General features: G+C 36.7%; 2 protein-coding genes across 2 annotated transcripts; both read left to right on the top strand.

Annotated features, from left to right (window-relative positions):
* The first annotated feature begins 2,518 nt into the window (after positions 1-2,518).
* On the top strand, positions 2,519-3,566 carry LOC110860213 (hepatitis A virus cellular receptor 1-like). Its single transcript, XM_022109266.1, has 4 exons — positions 2,519-2,581; positions 2,681-2,847; positions 2,911-3,041; positions 3,100-3,566. Exons 1-4 carry the CDS (start codon positions 2,546-2,548, stop codon positions 3,564-3,566), a joined length of 801 nt encoding a protein of 266 aa, XP_021964958.1. The 5' UTR covers positions 2,519-2,545.
* On the top strand, positions 3,410-5,143 carry LOC110860234 (probable endochitinase). The gene has a single exon (XM_022109289.2). It carries the CDS (start codon positions 3,695-3,697, stop codon positions 4,649-4,651), a length of 957 nt encoding a protein of 318 aa, XP_021964981.1. The 5' UTR covers positions 3,410-3,694; the 3' UTR covers positions 4,652-5,143.
* Positions 5,144-13,572: the final 8,429 nt, after the last annotated feature.

Below are 13,572 nucleotides of genomic sequence, written 5' to 3'. Positions count from 1 at the left end.
AAATATTTTATCAAATTCTAATCATCAATTACGTATACATATCATTACCATTCAGTTCCAGAGAGAAATTTACACAACTTTACATTAGACGAAAAAAATTATGATACAACCAAACCATCAGAAGAAAAGAATATGCACATTAAATTTGAAAAATGTATAACTTACCAATTTTATTTCTCACATATTTTTAATTTTATCTCTTTAAAATTTATGTACTGGGAATTCGTGTCTTTTGCAACTTTCATATAAATTAAGATCGGTTTATCATCGATTTACACCGATTTTCCCAAACCCTTGAGCATATGTCCATGGAGACACCTGCATTTAAGTCTTCGCTAAAAAAGCAGAACATATCATTAAATTTAATTTTTTGCACCATTTCAAAACATTTTGCTTGATAGCATGTCAGACCTAACTTTTAACGCATTGACGTAGAAATATCTCAAGAATATGTACATTAAAAATTCTTCTAACGTATTTATACTTATAAATAATCTTATTGAATAATGCATTTTGCGAACCCGTGCGGCATTAAAATTAATAAAGGGATTATCTCAACAACCAATTTAAAGCTTTGTCGGTGCCTTTCTCTTTCGCTTGCGCATAACGACTTCAAAGAAATATACTATTGTTTAATTACAATCCCATGTTATCATCCGAGGCTCTTCAAAGCCTTGTAATGCGCGGCATAACCCTGCAATCAATGACAATAAACCAACTTTCAGTATGTAATACCAATGTGCATTCAAGAAATGAGGATTTGTTAAATAACAGAGTTAACGCCCAAAATACATTGGCAGGAATGCACCCAATCAGCGCATGTACGAATTATGCAATTAAGGAGTGCTAGTAGTACTAGTAGCATTGTGTCAAACCGAAAAAATCAAGTGAAAACTGGATTTCGGCATAAATGCACAATTCGATTGCATGCCAAGCGATATTTGATCACCTCAATAAACGGGATGTTCACGTTTGTACTGGGCGATTCTCAGGAATTCCAGAATTTAATCCGTTTAATCAAATTATCTGATTTGCCGAAATGCAATTTCGACGGATTTTCTACTGTGTAATTTGGAGAATTAAGTATTCATAAATACTACTTTATTACTGTGCGGCATCCGTTATTTGGTTGTAGAAAGATTCAACTGTAATAAACTTCCAATCAAATTAAATAATATAACGAAGTAAACATAAAATGATGTAAGCATAAAATCCGAGGAATTGCATGGTTAATGATGCGTGCACCTACCGTATATTAAACAATTACCGAACCAATTTAGTGATTAACTAAAATTTCACTTCATTACCTAAAGTTTACTATCTGAACATATAATTTATAAGTATAATCAACGAACAAGCTCATATTCTCCGTATGTTCACTACTTTGAATAGGGAAATCACTCACTAGGTATGCACCCGGATCAAATTTCTATTTCGACAGAAGAGTTTTTCGTTTTCGACAAATTAGACAAAAATTACGGTACTTCTATGATATTTTTTTTACCATTTTGGTCAAAATTTATTTTCGCCAAAACGACTGTCGCCAAACTGTCTGTCAATCAAGGTATTTTGCCCACTTATGCAACTGCACTCATTTTTTATATTGTGCTGATTAAAAGTCTCGACCGGATATCAATATCGATCACTGGTTTACATATGTACCTCTTTACACAATCCTGCTCAGGCACCCATGCCAACGCTCTGATAAGAAAACTATTACCGACGCATCAGACAATTTCTTACGCTCAAAACATAATTATTACGGTCGCGGACCTAATCACGTTTCATCAATTATATCGCGGTCACGTCGCGTACCGTATTTTACGATTTTTATGACTTTGAGTAATTTTAAAATGTGGAAAGGAAAATGTAGAAAAACTAAAATTGCGGGGAAAAGTGACATTTTTACATTTACATACAATTATCAAATTATACATACATACATACATCTATCATTTTATTTATCAATTTATAAAACACATACAACAATTATCATACATTTCTCGACAATAATTAATTGCTGTAGTGTTACCACGCGGTAAGATTGCTTGTTTACTCCGCAGGCAACAACGCATACTATCATAAAACAATTAAAAGTGTATGTATAGCTTGAAACCTAAATTAAAATAATTACTAAAAGCTATTCATATATCGACTGACAATGAGTACTGCGATCAGATGCAAATTTATCAATACGATATTCGTCCGAACATATTGATAGTGTGCCTACTAAGGTTCTGAAATGATTGGGCAATGTCAAGATTATTTTTTAATTGATTACTAGTGATGAAAGAATACCGCCGTCCAATTTAAAAACTATCTCTAGGCTAAATAGGATAGCTGTAATGAGGACCACTACTTCTCGGAACCTGTACATATTTATGTATATGACCGCAATAAAATATATAGGCCGGCGCTCTTTCATACATCAATCTTACACGATTATACCATTAAATTATGAGCAAGTTTATTATTAATAATGTGAAGCGCACCGATCCTGGTGTTCAGAACTTCGTTGGAAGTTCAACGAAACACAGCGAGCAAAATGGGGGTTCAATTAATTTGCAAAACTGCATTATTCGTGAGTCTCATGCATTACTTAAAATTGTCACGTCTGTGCAAGCAACTTGAAATAAATTTATCAACGGACTTTAATCCACACACTTCTATGCAAATTTAGGTATTTGTGCTGGCAACAATTTTGGTGGACGACACTTTAACAAAAAGCGTTTCCCAGAACAATCACTCAAGGATTTTGGACATTGGTATTTTGGTTGATCCTACCAACGAGACCTTGTGCCCACCGAGTGGCGACCCCACGGCCCCTTTCGCGGACCCGAACGATACGTAATTTTTTCATTAATTTACTCGATACGTTTATACAAATATTGACTAATTATGTGCACACAGAACTTGGTATTATCAATGCTTCTTGATTCCTGACCCCACTTGCCAATGTGATTATTGGTACCTTGATCATGCTCAATGCTCTTCAGGAGGTTATTTTGAGGATCCACCAGGCGCATGCGCAGCCTTTCCAGGTAATTTTTCAATTCCTTCAATTTTGTAAAGAGAAATCATGAGTCTACCAAATTTTAGACACAACTGCGCCAACAACAGAATCACCAACAACTCAGCCACAAACAACTGAGCCTTCAACTACTGACGCAGTAACCACTGAGTCACCAACAACTGAGCAACCTACAACCACAGATCTACCCACGACTAAAGACCTACCCACGACCACAGACCTACCCACGACCACATACCTACCCACGACCACAGACCAACCAACAACCACAGACCAACCAACAACCACAGACCAACCAACAACCACAGACCAACCAACAACCACAGACCAACCACAGACCAACCAACAACCACAGACCAACCAACAACCACAGACCAACCAACAACCACAGACCAACCCACGACCACAGAGCTACCAACAACCACAGATCTACCAACAACCACAGACCAAACCACAACCACAGATCTACCAACAACCACAGATCTACCAACAACCACAGATCTATCAACCACCACAGATCTACCTACGACCTTAGACCTACCAACAACCACCGACCAACCCACAACCACAGACCTACCCACAACAGCACTAACAACTACAGTGACAACACCATCGCCGTTCACATGTGTAACAGAGGGCACCTTCTCGCATGCGAACTGTAACATGTATTATAGATGCTTACTCATTATGGGCCAAATGGTCAAATACGAAATGACTTGCCCAGCAAATAGTTACTACAACCAGGTCTCCAGATTATGTGCACTTGGAACTTGTCAGACCACCACCCCGACAACAACTTCCCCCACCACAGTATTAAGTACAATCATAGTAACGACAATTGACACCACAACGGCGGAAGTAGCCACCACCCCTGCGACGACCTTAACCCCATCAACCACTACCGCTGGACCAGAAATGCCTAGCTGCACTGCCCCCGGATTTTACCCATATCCAGGGGATTGTACCCGATATATCAAATGCGTTGCTTTCACTGGGGGTTGGTACATTTACATTAATTCGTGTCCGGCAGAAAGCTATTTCGATGTCAGCATCCCGGCATGCGTCTTTGGAACCTGCCCGGCTAGCTCTCCAACGACACTGCTTCCAACAACTACTGAAATTGCGACAGTACCCGATATAACACCAGAAGCAACCACAACCCAGGTAGTATCCACTACACTAGCTCCTTTCCAATGCGCTACCACCGAGGGTATATTTCCTGAACCCACAGACTGCTCAAAATATAATCGTTGCATAATAATCGCTGGAGCAATGCGCTTATACACGTACATTTGTCCTTCGGGTTCATATTTTGATCCTTCCAAGAACCTATGCGTTACAGGAACTTGCCAAGTCACGCTCCCCTCAACGACACTTCTCCCGGCAACAACTACAATTGCGACGGTTCCCACTACGCCATCAACCACCTCCGCGCCACCCACCACCGCAGCCCCTTTTCAATGTGGCACTACCGAGGGTACATTTACCGAACCAACCAACTGCACAAAATATAATCGCTGCATAATAATAGCTGGGGCCATGCGTTTATACATATACACGTGCCCTTCTGGTTCATATTTTGATGCTTCCAAGAATTTATGTGTTGTAGGGACTTGTTGATTATTGTGACCTTCTTCTGAAAACAGTTTTCTTCAGAAATATTCCATATCCCATATTTATCCATTTCAAGTTTATTCCGTAAATCTGTACGGTTGCGTGGATTTTCAAATTCTGAACCACTTTTTTTCAGAACTTCAAAAATTTGGTTAGAGTTTCCAACACGCTGTAACACATATTAATTTATAATTGTGTCTATTGTTCGCGCTATGTGGCTAACCAAATCACATAATTATCGTAGTTTGTTCCTTTCCTATTGTTTTACCATGATGCAAAATCGACAAATCATAGGATAATAATCAGACCCATTATTGGTTCATTATTTCCATAGCTCTGGTCGAATTACATATTATAACAAAACTTTTAAAATCATAATAAAGTGCGAAGAATTAGACAAGGTGATTTACTTAATGCAAATGTAACAACCCGCAATTTGAATTGGTGTATCTTTTTATGTCAAATAAATACTGACCGATACAAATTTTCAAAACATAATCCTTCGTTATGCACTCGAATTATTATGATCGAAAATGATTGTTTATTCCTTAGTTATCTCTTACACATTCAAACGTCAACCATTAAATAATTGTACATCAATTCTACTTCGAATTTAAAATCATAGTTAGCATAAAGTCCACCAATGCCCTCATGAAAGTCAGAAACGTCCTCTTTTTCATGAGAAACAGTGGATGAGCAATTTTAAAATGTACATTCCACAGCGCTATAATGCTCCTCTTCGTTTCCGACTGCCTGATATGGCTTTCCCGCATAATTTTTAAGAATCTATCTCCCGCTAAGGAAACATCGGCCATAAAATAAGTTTCTATCCAAACGATACAAATATCTCCTAACATCGCAACAAAGATAATTCCCGTAATTATAGGGTTAACAAATTTGTGCAATCGGATACAGAAGAAGGACGTAAAAATGGCAAAAATTAGGAATGTTCCCGCCTGTTGAACAATCCACGGCGAGCTGTAGACAATATTACAGCTCGCGTTGAGCAATTGCTGGGCCTTGTAAGCTTGCAGGATTTCTCCTTCTTCTAAAAGCCCAAGCGGGGTTCTTCGTAATCTGACGATATGCTTCTTAACGGGAAGAGTGTTACTGACAATTCTCCACTTACCTATTTAAAAAAACATTCATTCAAAATTCATTCAATTTGAAACCTTAAACAATATGTCTGTTCATAATTGATTTATTCGAAATTTGAAATTAAATATTGCTAGGTATCCAGTTTTTATTGTCGTTACATATCCCAAATTCGGCGTATCGGATGGATGTCTCAAAATATACCCCATGTATTAAGAGCAAACCGTTAGAAATAAATAATAAATGCAATTATCCATTCCACCTTCATGAGTATGGAATGAATGAATATTTATCACAGGTGGGCAAGATCATTATCTCATATACCAGATCAAGATCAAAGATCAAGATAAAATCTTGATCTTCGATCTTCGGCTAGACCTTTTGATCTTGATCTTGATCTTGCTCTAGCTCAGTAAGATCTTCTATCTTGATCTTGATCTTCAAGTCCAAGATCAAAATCCAAAATATTAAAAGTAGCATTTTGAAACATATTGATAATTTTTTTAAAATAGCGCCTTGGTCCATTACTCAAAGTACATTCAAGGAAACGAAAAACACTCGTACGAGATTTAATTTTTTTTCTAACTAATTAATGGAACCAGTTCTTGAAACGGCGAGCTATTTCCTACATCCGATTGCCCTTAACCCGTCAACAATTTGGGTCAATTTGTGACGACCCGATACTTCAATTATTGCTTAATTTACCAAGAAATGAAGTATAAGGGCAACTTAGAACATCTCACCTAACGTTTTGTTAAGTATTATATGGTACCTATAAGGAATTATAACAACGTTGATGATGTCAGCTTTGAAGAACTAAAATTGGTTAGACAACAAATTTTGGTTACTTATCTAGTATTTGTAGTGTGCACAGTGTACACTACATTACGTTCGGTACGTACATTACACATAGTTGTATTTATCACTTTATGTATAACAAATGTTTGCAACATAGCTGGAATTTATTTGATCTTATGATCTTGATCTTTTATCTTTAGTATTCGGCAGATTTATCTTTATCTTAATCTTTATCTTATGGGACGCAAAATTTGATCTTGATCTTTTATCTTGATTATCGAAAACTTTGATCTTGCCCACCTCTGATTAGACATGCACCGAGTACTCGGCAGGTTTTGGCCGTATCCTCACTACTCGGACTCGGCCGAGTATTTTTTGCGTGCTCGGCTGAGTATTTCTTAAATTTTTTTTTAAATTTTAACGTAGTTTTATTTCACTAATTATCATTGCATTACACAAATTTCACATCAGAAAAGCTGACTAACAAAGGAGTCGTACATTAAAAGTCCCTAACCTGAATAAAAATCGTAGAAATCATAAAAATCTTAAATTTTTATATGCATCCAGTAGCATTTTAGCCGGTACTTACACCGAGCGTTTCAAATTATCCATCATGTAATTTTTGCAATCAACATCAAACTTACTTGAAAAAGACACCAATGAAATTTGTTTATTCTATCCGGTAATCAACTTTAACCGAAATGTTGGAACAGGAAGAAGAATCAGCTGATTCTTCTTCCTGTTCCTACTGATATCAGTAGCTTCACGTGTTTCCGTCCACCAGTTCTCAAAATAAAAATACTGGTAATTAAATATTATGTAAACAACGATTTTTTTGATGATCTTTTTGACAATTTACTCGGTGGCCGAGCCTTGCTCGGTACTCGATTGCGGAGTTTTGCTCGGTGCTCGGCAAACTAGCAGAAACGAGTACTCGGCAAAAATATAACCGAGTACTCGGTGCTCGGCCGAGTCGGCTTTTTCGGTACTCGGTGCATGTCTACCTCTGATATTTATCAATATTAATTCATTCACTAATTCATTCACATTCGTTCACTAATTATTCATGACTTATCACATTTCTACAATAAGTGAATAATTTAGTCATTTTCTACTGAATAAATGAATATGAACAGGTATATAAATACATATGTATATGTTCAACATTACATACCTGAGGAATCATTTTTCTCACTCAAAGCCACCATGGCTACCGCACTTTCCGGCGTGATTACTTTCACCCACGTGGTAACGCATTGCAAATACATAGCTCCCGTGCTGATATAAAAGCCCACGTTTCCTGCCGCCTTGAAACCGGCGAAGGTCGAAAAAACTATGACCGGCAGCATTCTCAAGCTTATCTTCAGTGGGGCTCCTCCATTCACGAGGAACGCGATGAATCGATGCAGCGGAGCGTTCTTATCGAGCACGATAATTCCAAAGATGGGCGGTGCGGCAAACTGTGTCAGGAGGCAGGTCGCCAGAACAGCGAGTTCAAGAAGGAAATATTTTGTGGTTGTGAAAAGGTCCCGATGCAAGACGAGTTGGGCTGAAAATTCTCCTAAATAAATTATAATTTGCTTCATAACGCATGTATTTATGACTCGATAAATGATCATCAAAATTTTCAAGATAAAACTAATTTGAATTGTTTCCAGCTCTGGGAATTTATTCGTTTTACATTTTAAATTTCTAGACGGAATACTCGTAGGAAGTACATACATATATACCTACATAAGTTGAATTATTTGGCGCTGGGCGTTTAGACTTTTCTCAAAAATACTGTACAAACAGCTCTGCGAATATACAGTGAATGAATTAATGAATTGCAGGGAGCTTCTTTAAAAATTGATCGTCAGCTAATTGTCTACCGGTTTTTAAGCTTGAGATGTCCTTGAAAATCATAGAATCTGGAAGGTAGGTTTAAACATTTGTAATGACCTGCACTATAAATTTGCAGTCCAGATGTTTAAAATCAATTCCCAAAGCTGAAAAATAATTCGGATTTTTCCAATTTTTGATATCGAGTCCTACATATGTATGTATTTACCTTTCTAAATTTTGCTAGGATTTTAAATAAACATGAGACATAAACCGGCTTTAAATATTAACATTACGTTTTAATCGTTCGTCCAAGGTCAACATTTGGTTTACAAAGGTTACCACGTCATCCCGCTTCAATAAGGTGAACATCATGATGCAAACATTAGCAGCAAGCAGGGTTGCGTAGGCTGTGTCAAAAACCAGTTTCGTAATAAAGTTGGTATTCGAAGTTTCCCTGCTGTGACTCCAAATCCTGGAAACGAGCCGAATTAAGATAGCGACAAAATACGCGGCAAAATAAATCACCCAGAGAAACCAGAGTTTCATATATTTTCGCGGAGATAGCGCGACACGGCGGGAAAACGCGTCCCAGCGGAATGGAGAGACTTTGTCAATTGAGGAAAATATGATGAATCGAGAGTACCACTTGATTATAAAATTGCTCAGCATTTTGCATTTTACGTGGTTACAAAGCTAGCCGTTGCTTCTAGATTTGCACTAGAATTTCTGTGTGTTGGATAGGTTGATGGATGTGGAAAACAAGTGAAAGAGCTACAAAGCACATGAAAAACGAGTCCAAAAAAGGCGAATCGATTTATTGACATACATTTCATATTACGAATTCCAAGTTCAAATTTCATGAATATCCTATAAGTGTATGATAATTTACTTATTTCACAGAGGAAATGATTCCCCTCGTGGATATCGTATCGATTTTAGATTACTTAAAGTATGTATTAAAAACTTTAAAGGATTTGTTTACCTACGCGGGCACACATGCAATTATTTAGTTAGCATTCTGTTTATTATAATAATTTTATGTATTTATGTATTTATCTACCTACATACCATCTACGTCAAAAATATAGGCATACAAACATGTATGTGTGGTCAATAATATATGCAATATATGAGTTAAATAAATATGTATGTAACGAAGAAGATAGCTTCCCTCAAATATTAAATTGACAACTTTTGATGCTCTTTGGTAAATAAGGGAAACTGGAATGTCCCAAAAGCTCAATTGCCTGAATTTCCCCTCCGTTTTTTTTGTCATGTAAACTTCTTAGTATTATTTGTGTAGTTTTGACATAAATGATGGGGCTGGTAGTTAGATAGTAAAATGTAGCAAGTACTTCACAGGTGGAAAACACTTGCACGAAATTAGTGCACAAAAATGTTTTTATCGTTTTAAACCATGTAACCGACTTCAGGAAAAATGCATGCACAAAAATTAACAAAAGGGGAAAAAATGTGTTCTAACATATTTAGTTTCAATACACTTCCATTTTTTGATTACCTAAAAAATCATTAGTATTTTTTCGTCATTTTAGCTTTTTAATATCAAACTACAGAGGGATGGGACAGAAGAAGGAGCCACTTGAATTTTAGGGGTGGCGTGTGATGCACAGCCGCGGCATTTTCAAAATTTGCATATGTCATACCCAGATAGATAACGAAAATTTAGCACTATTCAGATTTTCCCTACGGTTAAAAATGCCCCTACAGCACCCCCCAGAGTGCGAGGCACGCATAAAAGTGTTTTCCAAAGACATATTGAGCCAGAGAGCGCTTGTTAGAAAATTTGCTGCAAATGGATTTATCGTCGATCGAAAGTACGTTTCTAATGTACTTAAAAACGTTGGAATCAAGCGGAGGGAAAAAGCGGTTAGAGCTCCACCCCCACGGAAAGGATACCCAAGATCCGCTTGAACCAAAAAGTTTATCCGGAAAATCAATTTTTCGCCAAAACGGTAAATCCGCCAACTAAAAGTTGCATGGCGAAAATGTTAAACGTTAGTAGGAGAACATTTCTAGAGTCATTCACAATGACCTACAGCAAGTGACTCGTAGGAAATCCCGAGATCATGCTCGCAACCCAACTTATTTCTCACAAAATAGCAGCCTACGCGAACGATTTTTAAAAAAGTTTGGGTATAACAATTATTCCTACTATATAAACTCTCGTTAGTTCCTCTGATATCAATCCGATGTTTTTTTTGGATTCGGGTACTTAAAATGGAGCCTTCTTGAAAGGAAAACGCGCACGTTTTGATGCACTTTGGAAAAGTGTTCAGGACGAGTGGTGCAGAATCACTCTGAAAATGGTGTCAAAGGTCATGACTGGTTGGAAAAAGCGACTGAGGCTCGTTAGATAAACTAAAGGGCTTCACACTGAACCAATTACCAAACTTCACAAACGAATAATAAGGCCGCAATAAATTTAGGCAAAGTGGCTCCTTCTTCTGTCCCACCCCTGTATTTTCCATTTTGTGTAAAGTTTGGATCACTGAATTTTACTTTTCCGAGTTATCGAGGCAGAAAAGTATCAAATTTCTTAACATGAAATTCCCTGCATTAATCGCGTATCATTCATATTTACATTTTTATTAATTTCTTTGAATTTTTCTGCAAATTGTGTTTTTCTAAATATGCATCTTCCAATACATATATACATTTATGCAGGATGCATGGATAGGAATAATCTTTGCGCACAAAAGGAAACACTGGACAAGATGAAGCCAACTTAAAATTGCAGTTTCTCATAATATTACATGAATACAGCAAAAATTAATGTCCGTAAATAATTCTCCCAGTAAGACATACGTTCTTAACAGTAGCGGAACTATAAATTTGGGGCCGGTAGGCACAAGGTCGTCGGGGGCCCCTGTCCCTGACGGATTATAAAATACATCAGGAATTAGGGACATTTTGTGATTTTGAGGAAAGCACGAAATTTATTCAACGCAAGCTAATTTTACGCCGTATTGTAAAACGACAAATGTTAAATTAAGAATTCATTTTTATAAAATCACAACTTCTGTTCTGTTCTGTTCAATCTTTAACGTCTGCGGTATATGATATGTGAGCCACATCGTTTCCAATACCAAGACAGGGATAGATACTGACATCAACAACTACAAGGAAAGGTATAGTTAGGGCTGGCATGTCAGGTTTACTAGGATAGGTACTGTAGAGGAAAGGGGGTAATTATTGAAATTGAAAATTGGGGTGGACGGTGAAACAGGATAGGATGTAAATAAGGAGATATTCAAACTATCTTAGGATTTGGCCAGACAATCCTATGCAGATTATCTGCCGGCACCGAACAGTAATTTGTATTTCCATACCAGTTCGTTCCACATTTTTGCTGCATAATACAACTCAAGAGGAATCGAACTCTCGGCTTTTTGAGTCATGACACTGATGGTCAAGCCTCTAAGCCAAGACGGCAGGCCTTCTAAAACTGAAGCTTGTACTGGCCGGTTACACGAGTTCAGTTTTTGCAGCAGCTTGATTCAGGCTTTTGAGTTAAATAACTCAAAAAAATTGATAATTCGTAAATCGAATAAAATCAACGCTGAGTGAAGATCGTCCTGACATGAAGTATGTAGGCCATTGTCAAGTTCTCATCACATCTAATGCATAGGCAAAATTATGAAAATTAAGCCTGTAAAAAATAAGAAATCAAAGAAAATTTGTAAGAAAGTTTATAGTGGCAAAGAATTTTTGGAATGGAAATTATAATATACACTCTAAAGAAAGTTGTAGAAAATTTCTACAAGGTTGTGTAAAATTGTATCCAAGGTTGGGTAAAAAAGAGGATGACACAACCGTTGGACAAATTTTACTCAACTTTTTTGAGTAATCCTTTTACCCAACTATTGGGCGAAATTTGCTCAACGCTTTGTGGAATTTTTACTCAACTAGCAACTAAATGTTTATCAATGGATGATTAAAATTTACTCTTTTGGTTGATCAAAGTTTACTTCTTATGCTGATTAACATACAATCTTTAGCTTGCTAAAACGTAATCTTTATTTCTTAGAACTTATATTCATTAACCATTTTACAAATTTTGCATTAGTAAAACCATTAATTTTAAAGATACTTGGATCTATTACTTGCGCAAATACTAAATACATCAAACAAAAATTTTGGGACATAATCAGCAAAAACTCTGACTACTAATCGACTAACCTCTCTAGCTACGATGCTAAATTTAAATATGTGACCAATTGATGGAAATATTTCAGCAAAAGTTAATCCAGCGGACTTCCAAGCAGCTTTAAAAATTTTATTTTTAACATCGTTTTCTGTAAAAAAAGAAGCACAAATAAATATTTTAATTTAACCATTAGCATGTTAAACTCCGTTTCACCTTACATGGTACTACCGCCACACGAAAATAACATGGGATTCTCATGTTCCTTGCCTGTGGCTGTAACACCATGTAAGGTGAAACGGAGTTTATTAAATGTGCAAAAAAACACTAAATCAAAATACCTTACCTTTGCACCTGCATATGTAGCTGTATATTGAACTTAGTTGGCAATTTAGAGAATTCCAATCGTTGGGTAATTTTTAGTAAATTTCAAAAAGGAGAATAAATTTACTGATGTTTCGTCTGTGACTCGAGTTACCAACTGGAGTCGTGACGTGGCTGATAGCGCCACCAAGTGGACAGAGTAGGTTACTCAAATGTTGAGTAAAAATTGATCTACTCTTTGGCATTTTTCACCCAACATTGATGAGTTTTATATTTAATCAACAAAAAAGTCAAATTTTGCTCAAGGTTGGCTAAAGCCCGCTTTGTTCAACTTTGTTAAGTAAATTTTACACTTATGAAGTTTAAACTTTGTCCAATTTGTACAAAATTTGACCAACTTCATTTTACTCAACTAGCTTTGCTCAACTTTATTTAGAGTGTACAATTTGACCGAACTTTTTCACAAAAATTCAATTAGCCTGGATTTTTTGAATGGCCATTCTGCAATGCTTGCCCGAAGTTTCCTCAATGTTGGCGATGTAACAAGTTTTTAAAAACTCCGAGGAATTTTGGGCCCCAACTACGCGGGGGCCCCTAGGCCTTGCCTACCCCTAGTTCCGCTTGTGGTTCTTAAGTAATACCAGAAAATGATATTTCAATTTAAAAATACATATTGTCTTTTTAATCACGTATGTATTTCATGCGGTATCATATATATCGA

The sequence above is a fragment of the Folsomia candida genome, unplaced genomic scaffold (assembly GCF_002217175.1).
Source record: "Folsomia candida strain VU population unplaced genomic scaffold, ASM221717v1 Fcan01_Sc030, whole genome shotgun sequence".
NCBI lineage: Eukaryota > Metazoa > Arthropoda > Collembola > Entomobryomorpha > Isotomidae > Folsomia > Folsomia candida.
This window is presented reverse-complemented; position numbering and strand designations above follow the sequence as displayed.

Excerpts from the sequence above, each read along its gene's own strand:
- LOC110860213 (XM_022109266.1), top strand. The coding sequence starts at position 2,546 with ATGGGGGTTCAATTAATTTGCAAAACTGCATTATTC. Across the intron at positions 2,848-2,910 it reads TTCGCGGACCCGAACGATAC|AACTTGGTATTATCAATGCT; the intron begins GTAATTTTTTCA and ends ATGTGCACACAG. Across the intron at positions 3,042-3,099 it reads CGCATGCGCAGCCTTTCCAG|ACACAACTGCGCCAACAACA; the intron begins GTAATTTTTCAA and ends ACCAAATTTTAG.
- LOC110860234 (XM_022109289.2), top strand. The coding sequence starts at position 3,695 with ATGTATTATAGATGCTTACTCATTATGGGCCAAATGGTCAAATACGAA.